The sequence below is a fragment of the Microcaecilia unicolor genome, chromosome 1 (assembly GCF_901765095.1).
Source record: "Microcaecilia unicolor chromosome 1, aMicUni1.1, whole genome shotgun sequence".
Classification (NCBI taxonomy): domain Eukaryota; kingdom Metazoa; phylum Chordata; class Amphibia; order Gymnophiona; family Siphonopidae; genus Microcaecilia; species Microcaecilia unicolor.
Window position 1 is genome coordinate 173,661,344 of NC_044031.1, and position 16,742 is coordinate 173,678,085.

Below are 16,742 nucleotides of genomic sequence, written 5' to 3' on the forward strand. Positions count from 1 at the left end.
GACCCGCAAACAATATATGTTAAGTGCTCTGATTTTTGGAAACTGGGGAACAAATTAAATAAGAATTCACACCCTCATGATCAAAAGCCCCGCGCTGTTCCAAACAGCTCTCTAAAAATAGCGCTGGAAAAGCGTGGGGCTTTACCGCACCGATGATCAGAGATAATGCATGCAAATTTAAGCAGCGCAATTATCTCTGATCATGGGGTAAAAGTGCGGGCGAATTGTGCCGAGCATGTGCTCAGCACAATCCTCCCGCACTTGTTTGACAGGTCGGGGCTGTCAAAAGCCCAAACCTGTCAAACCCTCATGATCAACAGGGCTGGAGGTCCATGGGACCACCAGGCTCTGTCTACCCCTGCCCCGAGCAACGGGGGCCGGAGGTCTGGTGGACCTCCGGTCCTCCCGACGATCCCACCCACCCAGGTTCAGGGAGGCCTGGAGATCCGGTGGGTCTCAAGCCCCCCCAAACCCCCAGAAAATGTCAAGTGGCCGCTGGCCAAACCCTCTCCTACCCTCCCACCGGAACTCCAGCCCACCCCAACTCCTCCCCCCAGCGTTGTCCGACCGATCCCTGGTGGTCCAGCGTGAGGATAAGTAGTAGTAGTAAGGACAACCCCCCCTCCCGGCCCCCTCCCTTTAGTTGGAGGAGGGACACAACCTGCCTTACATGATCTATAGCCCCGCCCAGCGCATCCCAGGCTGCAATGGGCGGGGCTGGGCGCCGCCATTTTGCGGCGGCGTCAACAGAAGGAAGAGAAGAGAGGCAGGCTGCGTCCCTCCTCCAACTAAAGGTAGGGGGGCCGGGAGAGGGGATGTCCTTACTACTACTACTTATTCTCACGCTGGACCACCAGGGATCGGTAGGACAACACTGGGGGGGGGGGGGGGGGGGGGAAGTTGGGTGGACCTCCAGCCCCCCCCCCCGTCACTCGCTGAGTGGGAGGGTGGGAGAGGGTTTGGCCGGTGGCCACTTGACATTTTCTTGGGGGTTGGGGGGGGGCTGGAGGCCCACCGGATCTCCAAGCCTCCCTGAACCTGGGGGTGGGATCGTCGGGGGGGGGGGGGGGACCGGAGATCCGCCGGACCTCCAGCCCCCTGTTGGCAGGTGACAGGTTTGATTTGGGGGGGGGTGTGGAAACGGGAGCCTGCTAACTGCATGCTGGACAGGGCTCACCATTCCTCCCCAATGATCGGCAAACCCTAACGCCTGCTTGGAGCTGGCATAGGGTTTGCCGCGGCCAGCGACCCAAATTTTGGCGCGCTGGCCGCTGATCATTGGGGAGGAATACCTAATGCCCTGTTTAGCATGCATTTCCATGCTACTTGCGCAAATAGCCTCGAGCGTGTTGTTTCACTTGCTCGAGGGCTCTAATCATGGGGCGGTAGCAAACGCCGGCGCTAGTATGGCGCTAACAGCCACTAGCGCCGGCGTTTGCTTTTGCTCAGATAGTGAATCACATTATTTCAAGGAAAGTTGTTGTTGTTTTTGTTTTTTTGCTGATGACTAAAAAATTGATCCTAAGCTCTGAAAGAATTAATCCTGTTGAGTTCTCTAAAGCTCTTTTCTTTATTATTTCTGACTAGTATACGTGTATTATCCCACAGTATTTAAGGAGTAAAATTATTTTGTTGGTATGGTAGTAACCTTTTACTCCTAACTGTACTTTGGTTGTATTCACACAATGGAGGTAATACTGCAGGCTGCATCTCCTCCCCACATACTGACCACACCCCCAACATTACTAAGAAAGATTGTCGCTAATGTGCGTTGATGGCAAAACTTTACTGCAATTTAGTAAACAGGTCCCTAAAACAATTGAAAAGTAAATTGGACATGTTTTTAGAAGAAAAAAAAATACTGGTGGGTATTACATGTACACAAGCTAGAGCAAGTGTTAAACCCAGCAATTCTGAGCTTATTATTCTATTTGGAGTTATGAAAGAAGAGAATGATTAAAGAAATCATCATCATACTAAACTCAACTTAGAAACCCGTGCTGAAAAGAGTTTATTTGTTAAAGATCAAGACTCATATTGTTATGTCTACACAGAGGGAAAAAGACCTCAGTGGCTCTCATATGTTCTATTAGGAGCACATGGAAGAACCTCACAAGGGCACCACCATCACTGGCTATAAAAACCCTCCATACTTTTTCTGATTATATCATAATTCATTTTTTGTGACATGACAGATTTCTAGTTATTTACACCAAAACTTCCAGTGATCATAAAATCATAACTTCATTATCGAGTGAATGACCAAAATGTCCACATTAAATCAACAACTTTGTAGCAAATTGAAATACGAGGACTTATAACGCTCTGGGGCTCTTTTGTCTTGGGCACGAGATTTTAAGGCACAGGCTCCCGATGAAGCTTAAACAAGCTCTTCTTGTACGCAGTACTTTATTCATCTACTCAGTTCCAAAGCTCAAACCAACTCTCAGAGAAGTGGGAGAGATTGCTTTCTTTATGAATCCTGCTGTCTATGGGAACACCTATTGTCGATGAGCAGCACTGCTTTTTCCATTGACAAGAACTGACTCGGGTGTAGATTCAACATTATTACAGTTTGATCTCACTGCCGCTTTCAATACAGTTATTCATGAAATTTTGCTATTTAAGTTTAACTGCTTAGGCATTACTGATTATGTACTGAACTAGTTCAAGGAATTTCTCTGTGATCATCATTATAAGGTAAAAATGAACAATTTTTTTCATTCAGCTGGAAGTCACATTATGAGGTACTCCAGGCGTCCCCACTTTCTCCTATTCTTTTCAACATCTATGTTTTCTTTTGGTGAGGATTTTTCAGGTTCAAATGTATGCTTCTATTCCTATGTATGCTGCTCTTTGTTTTGGCAACAAAAGATGTACCTGATACCACCTTTTTGATTAACAATAGCATTGAGGTGGTATAGAAATGGAGCAAAACTCATGATTTAAGCTTGAATGCTGCTAAAACTAAACTATTAGGTTAAGTAATTCTTGTAATTCATTTCCTATAGCAAGTCAACTATCAGATGGACTTTCATTAAATGATGAGAGTTCCTCCCAAGATATTGGGTTTTTACCTTGGATACAAATCTATCCTTTGAAACTCGGGTTAACTCAATTGTCTGTAAAATCTTTTAAAAATTATGTCAACTTTCAATGTCTGCTCGCTGTTTCTTGAAGAAAAGTTTTGAGTGTTGTTTCAGGTACTCATTATTATTTCACACCTTGATTACTGTAACTGTCTATACGGTTAGATTAAGGATCAGACTTGAAACCCTGCAAAATGTCTCTGCAAGACTAAATTTTGATATAAAGAAAGATGATAGTGTTACACCACAACTGATTAAATTACTCTGGCTACCAGTTCAGGCTAGAATTCCTTGCAAACGGCACTATAATATTTAGATTTTTGAAGGTGCTAGTCCTGAATATCTGATAGAACTCTCTTTCTAAGATTAACTAGACCGCTTAGAGCTAAGGAGACTTCTTCTTTTTTTTTTTAACCTTATTTCCCTTCCATTAAAAGGGTACATTTTAATGTGTCTCTTGAGAGTTCTATAAATTTCCAAGTGGTTGAATTTTCTCACCGATTACCATTCGAATTAAAATCCTTGAAGTCCTATTCTCTATTTCGCCATTCTCCTACTCCCATATCCAACATCTCTCTCTTTCTTTTCCCTCCCTCTCTTTTCCCAGATTCATTATCTCTCTTTCTTTCCTGCAGTCTCTCTCTCTCTTCCCTTTCTTCCTCCCTCCCATTGTTCAGCACCTCTTGCTCACTCCCATGAGCAGTGACACAAACTTGGTGATGAGCAGCACCAAGCTCTTCTCTTGACAGCTGGAGCTTACTCCCCTCCCTCCATCCGGGGTTCACATCTTCTCCCCTTCTCAATCCTTTCTGCTGGTCTACCTTAAAGGTGGTCTTCTGTTAGTCCCTGGAAATGACAGCATTGCACATATACTGCCTGTAGCTCGCCCTGAAGCTTTCCCTATGGCCTATCCTGCCTTCTCTGATATCACCTCTTTTATCTGCATGGGTGGGAAGGGTCGGAGGGAAAGCTTTGGATCAGGGTGCAGGCAGCATATGTGCAACATTGCTGCTGGCAAGGATCACGCAGGGGTAGGTGATGTTGAAATGCGGGTGAGGGGAAAGATGTGGGATTGCGCTGAGAACAGTGGTTGGTAGTGAAAGGGAGTAGAAGAGATGTATGAAGGAGACAGGAGACGCCACTGCACAATTACATTTTTTAATCACGATCAATGATTAATGCATTAGTCACAGAATTAACGGTGATTAAAATGCAGCCCTACTAGTTTGACTTAATGGGCCATGCTGGTCTTTATCTGCTGTCACTTATTACATTATTATGATATTACGGCAGGCATGATGACCCTTTGTCCTGAAGTACTGCAAATAGGCCTGCTTTTCCATGATTTATATTTATGTAAACTGAATTAAAAAAACAAAAACAGGATAATTTGGATACACTGAAATTGGTTTGTGGTACTCAAAGCCATAAGTTTACAATTTCTTTGCAAATGAAAAATAAACAATCACTTTTATAAACACTTAGTTTATTCTACTGTATAAACTAGTAAAAAAAAGGCCCGTTTCTGGAACGAATGAAACGGGCGCTAGCAAGGTTTTCCTGGGAGTGTGTATGTTTGAGAGAGAGAGCCAGAGTGAATGTGCGGGTGTGTGACAGTGAGACTGTCTGTGTGACAGTGTGTGTGTATGACAGGGCCCCCTCCCCTGTTCCTAATGCCCCTCACCCTGTTCCCTCCCCTCCTTTTCCTCCTCCTTCCCACACTTTGGGTTCCTTAAGGCTTTCAAAAGTCTATGTACCCCCGTGGCCCTAACGCCCAGTATCCGGATACCCCACCGCTTTCCTCCTCACCCCTACCCCAAGATGTAATACTTTCACGTCCTTCATTTAAAAAAAAAAGTGTCCTATGTACCCTGTGTACAAATGCCCGGCATTCAGATTGTGTTCCTCTCGTAAATTTTCATTTCTTTCATTCATTCAGAACTTGCCCCCCCCCCCCCCCCCCCCCCCGAACACTTTGGTTCCTTCAGTCTTTTAAAACTCTCCTATGTACCCTGTGTGCTAATGGCCAGCATTGAGATTGTTTTCCTGTCCCAAATTTGCATGTCTTTCAGTCATTCACAACTCCCCCCCCCCCCCTTCTCCAGTTTAACACTTTTGTTTCCTTCAGTCAAAATTTTAAAACTCTCCTATCTACCCTGTGTCCTAATGGCCAGCATTCAGATTGTTTTCCTTTCCCAAATGTTCATGTCTTTCAGTCCTTCAGAACTTCCCCCTCCCCCCATTTGACACTTTCAGTTCCTTCAGTCTTTTAAAACTCTCCTATCAACCCTGTGTCCTAATGGCCAGCACTCAGATTGTTTTGCTTTGCCAAATTGTCTGTCACTGATGTCACTGAGGTCAGTGCGTGCCTGCCTAGCAGACCACTTCCAGCAAGCACGGTCCCAAGCACATCCTGTTGGAGATGAGAATTATTATATAGGAAAAAGAAGATGCAATTGGGGCAACACATATCAGAGAACACTTAGGATACAAATTTAAAATAAAGTTAATGGATTCTGAAAAATAAGGGAATTCAACCTTACCATTTTCATCTACAGCAAGTACACTTGCTCCTTTTCCCAAAAGCTCTTGAACTACAACTGTTAATCCATTTCGGGCAGCGACATGCAAGGGTCTATTAAAGAATAGTTAAAAAGTATCATTAAAACAGGTGCTACAAAATGCATTGTAATTACTGCTACAAACTATAGGCATTTGGTTTGGCACTGTAATGGCTGACAACATAAAAAGAAAGTATATTGTATTCCAAAATTTAACATTTTGATAAATGTATATATGTCTCAATACATGCTATATGGAATCTTCCTATGCTTAAAACTTCTAGAATTTTATTCTATGCGTGCTCTTCTATCTAGGCAAGTACAGATTTAATACATTTAGGGCTTCTTTTACAGAGCCTATGGGCTTCCTCTCATTTGCTGCATGGGAATCGCTAGTGCGGCTTTGTAAAAGAAGCCCTTAATTATTATGAAATACTTTCCATTGATTTATACTATTGTAGATTAGCAAAATGTAGACTACTACTAATAAAGGACTGAAAAACTTAAAGATCTTATATATTTATTTATAAAAAATTAATCTCTCACCAACTGAATCCTTCTTGGTGGGTAACATATTTGAAATAATAATGGCATAAAACAAACATTAAAATACATACCAGCTACAGACCCATAAAACTAAGTTGTATGATAAGCATCAAACCTCAGAACCAAAGGTGAATTGGAACAGATGCATTTTTTATTTATTTATAGAAGTCTTTATTAAGCATTGTTAAGACAAAACAAGTCAAGCACAATGCATCACATTTCAAAACAAGTTTGCAGAAAATATATCAAAGTACATTACAATAACAAGCACAGGGCATAACAACACTATTCCAACAACCAATTGTACTTCAGGATTTATCAGTTTTTAGAATTATAACTCCCATATCCTACTACCCCACCCTCTCATAAATCCCCCCACCCTCCCTCCCTCCACACCCCCTACCCCTTCCACCCCGCCCTTCCAAGCCAATCAACTAATTATCCAGAACAAGCATTCAAGAAAGGTCTCCACACTTTATCCCATTTAGGCAGGGTTTTCTTTTTAGCTGCCGTCAATCGCTCCATCTCACGTATATAATGCACCTTTGTAATCCAACTCACTAATGAGGGTACCAGCGGCGATTTCCAACTCTTTGTCAGGTTTATACGTGCTGCATGAAGGGTCCCTCGAACCAGAAGCCACTGATTGCCTGTGAGGCCTTCGGGTCTCTGCCCCAATAGGAATATTAAAGGATGCCACTGCACAGACTTGCCTAACCAGACCTGAAGGCGAAATCAAATTCCTTTCCAGTAGGCTATAGCCTTAGGACAGGACCACCAAATGTGGCCCATGGTCCCAACTCCTCCACAGTTTCTCCAACAACTCGCAGATACTCTAGGAAACATATGGTGCAAATGTACCGGAGTAAGATACCACCTATAAAATACCTTGATAGCATTTTCCTTCACAGCCACCGCTATAGAAGACTTCAAAATGCACTTCTCCAATTGCAACCAGTCAGCATCGGATAAAGTAAAATTCAACTCCTGTTCCCATCGTCTACGATGTAAATGGGAAGGCTTGAGATGCATCCCCAAATAGCCATATAGAAAGGTTATCATTCCTCGTGTACTCCGAGAGTCCACACACACTTCCTCTAGGGGATGAATCTCTCGCCTCCGACACTGCACATAAGCAGGCCCTGTCAAAAAGTGTGTCAATTGCCCATAGGCATATTTGTCACAGGTTTGAAGCCTATAATCAGTCAACAATGTCTCAAAAGGTACTAAGTCCTCTCCCACATGCAGTTGACCTAACATATCCAATCCCGGACCAAACAGAGGATTATCAACAATCGGAGCCAATCCAGACACTGGAGGTTGGCAGTCCCGGAACATTTGGTCCCAGTAATAAAAAGTAGCCTGCACCGTAGGTGGAAATCTATCAACTTGTCCCCTATATTTACCCGGAAGCCACATTAAATGCCCCAGCCTACGAGAGCCCACTAGATCTTGTTCAAGGTGTACCCACAATTTATGATCTTCCCTTCGGAACCACTCAACAGCCGATTTAGCCTGCACGGCACAATAGTACCAATACAGATTAGGTACCCCCAAACCTCCAGCCCGCTTACTTTTGTACAGGAAGGTTCTCGGTAAACGCGGTCGTTTCTGATGCCAAACAAAGCGAATCAGGCTATCCTGTAGGCTGGATATAAATGCCCTGGATACATGCAAAGGGAGCACCTGGAATAAATACAGCAAACGGGGCAAAATGTTCATTTTAAGTGCAGCTATCCGCCCAAACCAGGAGAGATCTATCGAACTCCATCTATCTAAATCCCTCAGGAGCTCCTTCTGAAGAACCGGGTAGTTAACAGCAAACAAATCTGATAAGTTTCCTGGGATCTGTACTCCTAAATATCTAATATCCCGATCTGTCCACTTAAAGTCAAAGGATGCCCTCAGCGCCTCCAACCACTCCGGCGACATCCCCACAGCCAGACCAATGGATTTACTCGCGTTTAGTTTGTAGCCAGATATCCTTGAATAGGCCTCTATCTCTTTCATTAAGTTTGGAAGGGAAACCACCGGGTTGGTTAATGATAAAAGCACATCGCCCGCAAATAAAGCAATTTTGTAATCCTGGGCCCTCACTCGCACTCCAGTGATGTCCACATTCTCCCGAATAGCAACCGCCAAGGGCTCCATCGCCAGAGCGAACAGCAGGGGCGACAGCGGGCATCCCTGCCGGGTGCCACGGTCCAGGTAAAACATCCCCGAGTTCCCACCATTTACTCTCACGCAAGCCTGTGGCAAAGTGTACAGTGCTTGGATCCAAGTTCTATAATAGGGGCCAATTCCCACTCTATTCAAAACTTTATCCAGATATCCCCAGTGGACACGGTCGAAGGCCTTTTCAGCATCCAACCCCAATAATACCACTGGCCAGGCCCTCGACCGAGCTGCATAAAGCAAGTCCAGCGTTCTATGGATGTTGTCCAGAGCCTGTCTATTTGCTACAAAACCAACTTGATCTGGATGCACCAGACTAGGCAACATCTCACCCAAGCGATTTGCCAACACCTTAGCCAAAACGTTTACGTCCGTGTTGAGTATAGAAATGGGGCGATAAGATGCACACTCAGTAATATCTTTATCTGGCTTTGGTATCACAGCCACCCAAGCCTCCATCATTGATTTCGGAAAAGGCGCACCCTCCCGTACCGAGTTAATAACCAACATCAAATAGGGCGCCAAGTCCCCCACGAAAGTCTTAAAAAACTCATTGGTAAATCCATCTAATCCCAGCATCTTCCTCGTCGGCAGCGCTTTAATAACTTAAGTTACTTCCTTAACCGTCACCGGTGCTTCCAAGTCTCTCTTCTGTGATTCAGATAACACCGACATACCCAGGTCTGCCAAGTATTGGTCAATAGCTTCAGTCTGTACAGCATTATCCTCTTTATAGAGATTCTCATAAAAAAGGGCAAAGCGCTCCCTAATCTTATCTGAGGTGTATAACATAGTACCCCTATCATCCTTTACTCTCAAAATGTGCCTGTCTGCCCTAATCTTTCTTAACTTAGCGGCCAGCAACCTGCCCGGTTTGTTTGTAAATTCATAGTGGACTTGTCGCAGGCATGCATTAACAAATTGCAAGCTCTCATCATGCAAAGCTGCCAGCTCCAGTTGTACTGCCTGTAGCTTCCGGAAATCAGATACAGAGCCAAAGGCCCTATACCTGTCCTCCAGAGCACCCAACCTCTCCATACACTGGGCCAGCCTCACTTTGTGAGTTCTAGAGCGCTGACTAGCACATTTAATAAAGTAGCCTCTAGACACTGCTTTAAATGCATCCCACACTGTACCTAAGTCTGGTCCAGATTCCATGTTAAGGTCAAAGTACTCCTTCAGTACAGAGCGAAAGTTAGCTACAACCTCTGGGTCCTGTAATAAACAATTGTTAAAAGTCCACCTACGGACATGCATCTCTTCCTTCAAGGAAGGAATTACTGCCCAGGCTGGTGTATGATCTGAAATTGTAGTATGCCCAATAAATGAATCACCCCCCCCCCCCCCTCCCCATCTGACAAGCCCTTGTCCAAAAAAACATAGTCCAGTCGGGAGTGGGAGAAGTGTACTTGTGAATGAAATGTATAGTCCCTTCTCCCCACGTGTCCCAATCTCCATACATCATAGAGTCCCATAGCCTCTACAAAATTCCCCAAAGCTTTGGAAATTCTATAATCATTGGAGGAGGGAACAGCAGTCCTATCCAACCTAGGTTGCATAGTGGCGTTAAAATCTCCCGCCACTATCACCTTACCTCGGGCAAAGTGGAACAGATGCATTTTTAATAACTTCCTAAACTAAAGTGCATCACCTTCTAGTTGCAACAGAGATGGGAGGGAATTCCAAGACTATGTTCTGGCCACAGAGAAAACCCATTCCATATATAAACTTGTGGGGCAGATTTAAAAGACAGCATAACTAAGGGCTCCTTTTACTAAGGCACGCTAGCAGATTTAGCATATGCTAACAATTAGTGTGCACTAAACGCTAAGATGCCCATTATATTCCTATTGGCATCTTAGCTTTTAGCTCAGACTAAATCTGCTAGCACACCATAGGAAAAGGGGATCTAAGATAGCTTGTTGAGAGGAATGAGCAGTGCAGCCTGGTTGATGCATAATTAAAAGGTCAAAAACAGCCGGTCTCAATTTCTCACCGAGTCTCGCAGGAGGAGCGGCCAAGATGGGGGATGGTGAGGAATCAACGCCGCTCACACTTCTATCCGTTGTCGACTCATCGGGCATTGAAAATCCAGCAGGGCCACCTCTAGCTACTAGAGATTCCATCTGTAGCTCTCCTGTCAGCATCAAATCTCCTCCGGGTCTCGGTGGAGCTGTTTGTGGAGACGGGCTCAAAGAAGCTGCCTCTATGCTAAGATCTCCCGGAAGTCCCGAGGATCCAACCAAGGTCGGTATGTGTGCTCCAAGTGTTTTGGACTCTGAACCTCTGCCTGGACCCGGACTGTGCTGCTGCTGTTGTCATCTGCCTGCAGACTGCGTCCGGACCCAGACTCTGCCTTGCTTCCCTTCGCCCGATGGCAACTTCGGTTCCCTTGCTCTTCATCTCCATTCCGCAAGGTAAGGCCAGGGTTGTTCGGCTGTTAGACTTTGTCTGACACAGGGACTCACTATTCTACTCCGGGGTTTGACAGTTAAAGCCACAAATTCTTGCACTAGGAGGAACTTTCATACTGAAGTTTGCATGTAGATGCTTAGTTTCTTTGAATAGGATTAATTATGTATTTTTTGATCCAGATAAAATGTGTCAATTTATTATTGCCAAGGAAAGCGGTGGTGAATTAATCTCAAATGCACCAACAGGGAGCTAAAACCGCTGGTTGGATTCTGTGCTTCCCCATCTCAGTTGATTATATTCAGATGTTATTTTCTTCTTTTTTTTTCTAAATTTCTTTGTATCTTGACTGAAGGATGTGGACTAAGTTATGATAAAAATTTCTATGCTCTTGATGTTAGAGGAAAAGAGTAATTTTCCTTAATGTAGTTTTCAGACATTTATATTATGTGAATGTATAATTGAAATTCATAAAGAATAAAAAAAACGTTTGCATTAAAAATATGCAGTTTATTAGATCATAATTATTTTCAAATATATCTTACCCCAATGTCTGTTATTCAATTCATATTGCATATATACTTTATGGGGGCAATTTTTAAAACAGCTCCCCTAGATGCAAAGCCAGTGGGTGCCAACTCTGTGTGGAGGCAAAATTTGGCTGGGAAACAGCATGTGTACATTTGAAAATATAATGTATGCACCAGTGGCGTAGCCAGAAAGCAATTTTTGGGTGGGCCAGCAGGTTGGATGGGTGGGCACCCATGCTCTGTCCCTACCCCATTCCATGCTGAACCTCTACCTTACTCCCCACATGGTCCACATCTCTCCCCTTTCCCTTCAGCCATCCCCAATCCCCTGCATATCCAGCACCTATCCCAGCCCCCCTTCTACATGTCCAGCACCTCACCTCCCCTTTCCCGCCAACCCCCCGCCCGCATATGCAGCTCCTCTCCCTTTCCCCCTGCAAATCCAGCACCTCTCCGTCTCCCCTTCCATGCAACCTCCCCCCTGCAAGTCCAGTGCCTCCTCACCTCACAGTCTCTGTGTCCTACCCCCGCTGCAGAGCTTGCAATTTGCTATCGTCAACGCTGCCTGACACAGCTGAGCGACGCGGCACGACGTCCTGCTCCGGGGCCTTCCCTCTGCCGCGCTAATTCAACTTCCTGTTTACGCAGGGCGGAACGCACGTGGCAGAGGGAAGGTCCCGGAGTAGGACGTCACGCTGTGTCTGTCAGTTGTGGCAGCGCGCCGACGATAGCAAATTGCAAGCGCTGCCGCAGGGGTGGAAAACGGAGACTGTGAGGTGAGGAGGCAGCGCCGATAGCATTAACGGGAAGCACTACGGTGGGGGTGGGAGAGGGTATGAGGAGACACGTCGGTGACGGAGGTGTTGGGAGTCTTCTCTGGATGGACCTGAGCCCAAACTGGGCGGGCCTGGGCCCATCCAGGCCCACCCGTAGCTACGCCCCTGGTATGCACACAGTTCCCTAATCCTGCACAAAACATGTCCTCAGGAATAGTTTTTCTTAACCCATTTCTAAGCATGCATGCTGAAGAATCCCATTCATAATTTTAGCCAGATTTTCACATGGCCATTTTACCATGATTTATCCATTTTTAACCCTGTTGCTTAGGCAGGGTAAAATAAAAACATATATTTATTTATTTTATTTGTTACATTTGTACCCCACATTTTCCCACCTATTTGCAGGCTCAATGTATAAATTAAAATATATATATATATATATATATATATATATATATATATATATATATATATATTTAAAACATGTAAAATCACACAAAAAGCACTCTGATGCCCCCTAAACCAACAGGTCAGTGATTTTTTACAATTGTCCTCCACATATCATCCATAAAAACTCTGAGACACTAACAAGGATCCACATAAAACACATCCAGATTTCCCTAGATGTATTACAAAGGTAGTGGGTAAACTGAATGTACCTTCAAAAAATTTCAACACCAGTCCATGGTGATGAGGGTTAAAGCAGAGGTGTAGCTAACGGTCACAACGGGAGCAGCGGTCGCTACCTCACATGGACTTCCAATGAAAATGGCGCCTATGCAGGTTTTTCTATAAACCTACTCACGTTGGTGTCTATCATTTTACACTGTCTGCTCCCCCAACGCCAAAACCTAGCTATGCTTCCGGATTAAAGATGCAATATACTGAGCAGCGGCGGGAAACTTTTCAGACAGTTTTGAAGGAAGAAGGTTCATAGCATCAGTCTCATTACAACTTGGCTCCCTTTGGTTTTAGAGCTCAAATGAATAGGAAAAACTACTAGGATACAAAATAAATGAAATATTAAAACTGTGTTGATTGTATCAAAATTAAAATGGAGGATTCAATCAGGGTAATATTCAGCCTGCAGTGGGCAATTTTTAAGCCTAGATATTCAACGCTGGGTTACGTCCTGGCTCCAGTGGTTGTGTCAGGTCATTTTATGTGAGAGGACCAATTTCATTAATAGAATAACCTTTTATCTACTACAGTGGCGTAGCTATGGGTGGGCCTGGGTGGGCAGAAGCCCACCCGTTGTTGCCTCAGGCCCACCCAGTCTAGAGGCTCTAAAAGCACCTCATTGGCGGTGCCTCACTCCTGTCGTTCCCTCTTTTTCACGTTAGCTACCCATCTCTGAACCCACCCACCCTCCATCTACCTTTGAGTCATTGCCGGCAACTATTCCTATAAGCAACCTGCACCAACCCTGAAGGCTTCCTTCTAACGCATTCCACTCTTGATAATGTCACTTCCTGTTTCTACTCACAGTGGTGTAGCTATGGGTGGTCGTCTAGTGGCCCCCAAAGCACCTCATTGGCGGTGCCTCACTTCTGTCTCTCCCTCTTTCTCGCGGCAGCTGCCCATCTTTCCCTCTGAACCCCTCTGTCCCCCATCTACCTTTGAGCCATTGCCGGCAGCGATTCTTGTGGGCGACCTGCGCCAGCCCTGAGGGCTTCCTTCTAACGCATTCCACTCTTGATGATATCATTTCCTTTTTCTTCAATGGCGGGGAGCTGGGGACACGGTGGGGGGAGTTCTGCAGGGTTGGCGCAGGTTGCATGCTGGAATTGCTGCCGGTGACAGCTTGGAGGTAGACCAGGGAGAGAGAGAGGAGCAGATGCAGAGTTGGGGGAGAGAGGAGGAGATACCAGGTGGGGAGGTAGATGATGATAGCAGGTGCAGAGGGAAATTGTTTTTTAAATAACTGCATGTACAGGGATGGAGATGGAGGTGGAGGTGGGAAGGGCCCACCCAGGTTAACTCGGGGCCCACCCAAAATGGCAGCTCTGGCTATGCTCCTGATCTACTGTCTTTCTTGCAACTTTGGCATACTGCAGATCCTGACAACCTCTGCTGTTTTCATCGACAGGCGCAGTCAGTGCATTCTATATGGTTTCACATCTGATTTGTTGATTAATGCAGTATCATTATACATGGTTCGATCTAATAGACCGAGAGAACAATTGATCTTATCTTCTTGGTTTTGTAAGGGGATTCGGCTTCAGAAGATTTGCAACTATTCCCTGTATTAGGAATTTCTTTATGGAAATCTTTACCTCTCGCTATCAGGTCAGATAATAGTTATCTCAGTTTTAGGAAGAGGTTAAAAAACGTTGTTATTTCCAAAGTCTGATACATGATAATTTCCTTAATTGCTTATTGGTGTTTTATCTTGTTTATTACGTATTAACCACACTGAACCCTGAAGAGGAGCATTTAGTAGTACATAAGATTTGTTTTGATTTGAACTGCTTTAACATCTTAATATTCTGGAAGATCTCATGATCTCAGGTTACATGATTGACATAATCAATCTCCCAATCAGAAACAGTACCAGTTCATCATGGTCTTATCTGAATCTCCACTACCCTAATTGCAAAGGACTAAAATATAAGACAACCCATGCGTCCAACTTCTCTTACATAAGCACGCGCCTGTGAAACGCACTGCCACAAGTGGTGAAAACAACTTATGATCACCTAAAATTCAGAAAATTATTAAAGACTCACCTATTCGGAAAGGCATATCTGAATGACCCAACTTAGGTGACTCAACCCTGCCACACTTCACTATCAAAGATCGTATTAACATTGACAAACCCTTTTACCTCAAACCCAACTTGATTGATTCTTATCTTCCCTATCCCACTATAACATTTTGTACTATTCCCATACCGGACTTGGCGAATGCCTTCACGGTATTATGTAAGCGACATTGAGCCTGCAAACGTGTGGGAAAATGTGGAATACAAATGTAACAAATAAAAAATAAAAAAAATACTGGTTAAGTGTAGTCATCCAGCAGTTAATTAGGTAGTGGCTGATATTCAGAATGGTGACTGGTTAGCTTTGTGGATAAAGTTAAGACAGCAATTTTGCTGTCCTAACTTCATTCCACTTATTTAACCAGTTAGCAGACTGAATATTACTGCTAACTAGTTAAGTGCCAGCTGCACCAGGGGTGTGCTGGTAAAATTTTAACAACAGGCTCTCTATCCGAGCATAGCTGGCCCTGAAATTTGGGGGGAGGGGGAATACATGCCTCTCTCTCCCCTCCCTTGTGCGGGCACGCTAGGCATACCTTTGCTGAGCCTCACCAGCCAATAAATGGACTGCCACCATTCTCTACTGATTGTTTCTGGCTCTGAGCAGCATGATGGAACCTTCTTGCGCTTGCATGAAAAGTCCCAGCCTGATGCTCAGAGTCAGAAACAAGGAGCAGAAAGCAGCAGCAGTCTATTTACTTGGCTGCTGGGGCCAGCATCACTGCCAGCAAAGTAAAAGAGAATTCAGGAGGGGGCCCAAGCCCACATTTTGGGAGTCAGTTGTTAAAGTAGCCATGGGGAGGCCTACTTTAACAACCGGCTCCCAAAATTCTTAAAAACTTAACAAACGGCTCTCGCGAGCCCGTGAGAGCCCACTCCAGCACACCACTGAGCTGCACCCGAGTACTAACCGGACAGTGCCACAGAAGTCTGAAGCAATATTCAGCAGCACTACCCACTTAAGTGCCATTGAATATTGGAGGATGGCCATCTTAGTGGGGTTTAATCAGACAGGAGCCTCTACTGCCAGATTAAACTCTTTTGCATATCAAGCCCAATGATTTTATGCATTTTAACCGTGAATTGACATATCTGCAAAATCCACAACTCCCTCCCCCAAAAAGAACAACCTCCCCCCCTGTTTCTAGTATTGCTTCATTAACCAATATTTCTAGTTATGAACAAGAGCACAAATCTAAAAATGATGCAAGTCTTTAGAAAAAGACTCAAAAGTACTTGATAAGAACACTTACGTTTGCAAGGCGGTATTAGTTGCATTGATGAGGCTTCTATCTGTAATCCTCTCCAGTATTAACAAGGCACTAGTTTCATGACCCTAAATAAAACATGTATGTTAATGTTTAATTTATTCTTTTTTTCTCATGTTTGTTCAGTCAAGCAAAATTCTTCTCCTGACAATTATGGATTTGTCCCCTTTTTTATAGCCAATTTACAATTTTCTCAAGCAGAGCTTGACTAAGGAGAATCAACTTTGCATCAGTTAGAAATCAGACAACACACAGTATAAGAAAAAAATAAATAACTAAAAACTGCATGCAATTTTTTTTAACTTAGCCTTGAAATTAAGTGAAAAAAACAAGAGATCCATAAGAAAAGAGGACTAATCAAACAACATAAAAAATAAATACTAAACCGCACATAACTATAGCTGTATCAATATTATATGAGGTTATAAGCTTAGAAGTAATCTAAGGAATTACTTTTTCACAGAAAGGGCGGTGGGCGCGTGGAATAGGCTACCAGCGGAGGTGATGAAGATTAGGACCGTATCTGAATTTAAGAAAGCATGGGACAGACACATGGGATCTCTTAAGGAAAGGAGGAGATAGTGGTTGCTGACAATGGGCAGATTGGATGAGCCATTT

General features: G+C 44.2%; 1 protein-coding gene across 1 annotated transcript in view; it reads right to left on the minus strand.

Moving 5' to 3' along the window:
• The window catches only part of ANKRD28 (ankyrin repeat domain 28), a 435,540-nt gene that overhangs the window by 18,033 nt on the left and 400,765 nt on the right, over positions 1 to 16,742 (minus strand). Inside the window, exons 19-20 of the mRNA XM_030205533.1 lie at positions 16,110 to 16,192; positions 5,633 to 5,724 (exon numbers count right to left, since the gene is read on the minus strand). Of these exons, the coding sequence (XP_030061393.1) occupies positions 5,633 to 5,724; positions 16,110 to 16,192 (175 nt within the window). The remainder of the gene's footprint in view (positions 1 to 5,632; positions 5,725 to 16,109; positions 16,193 to 16,742) is intronic.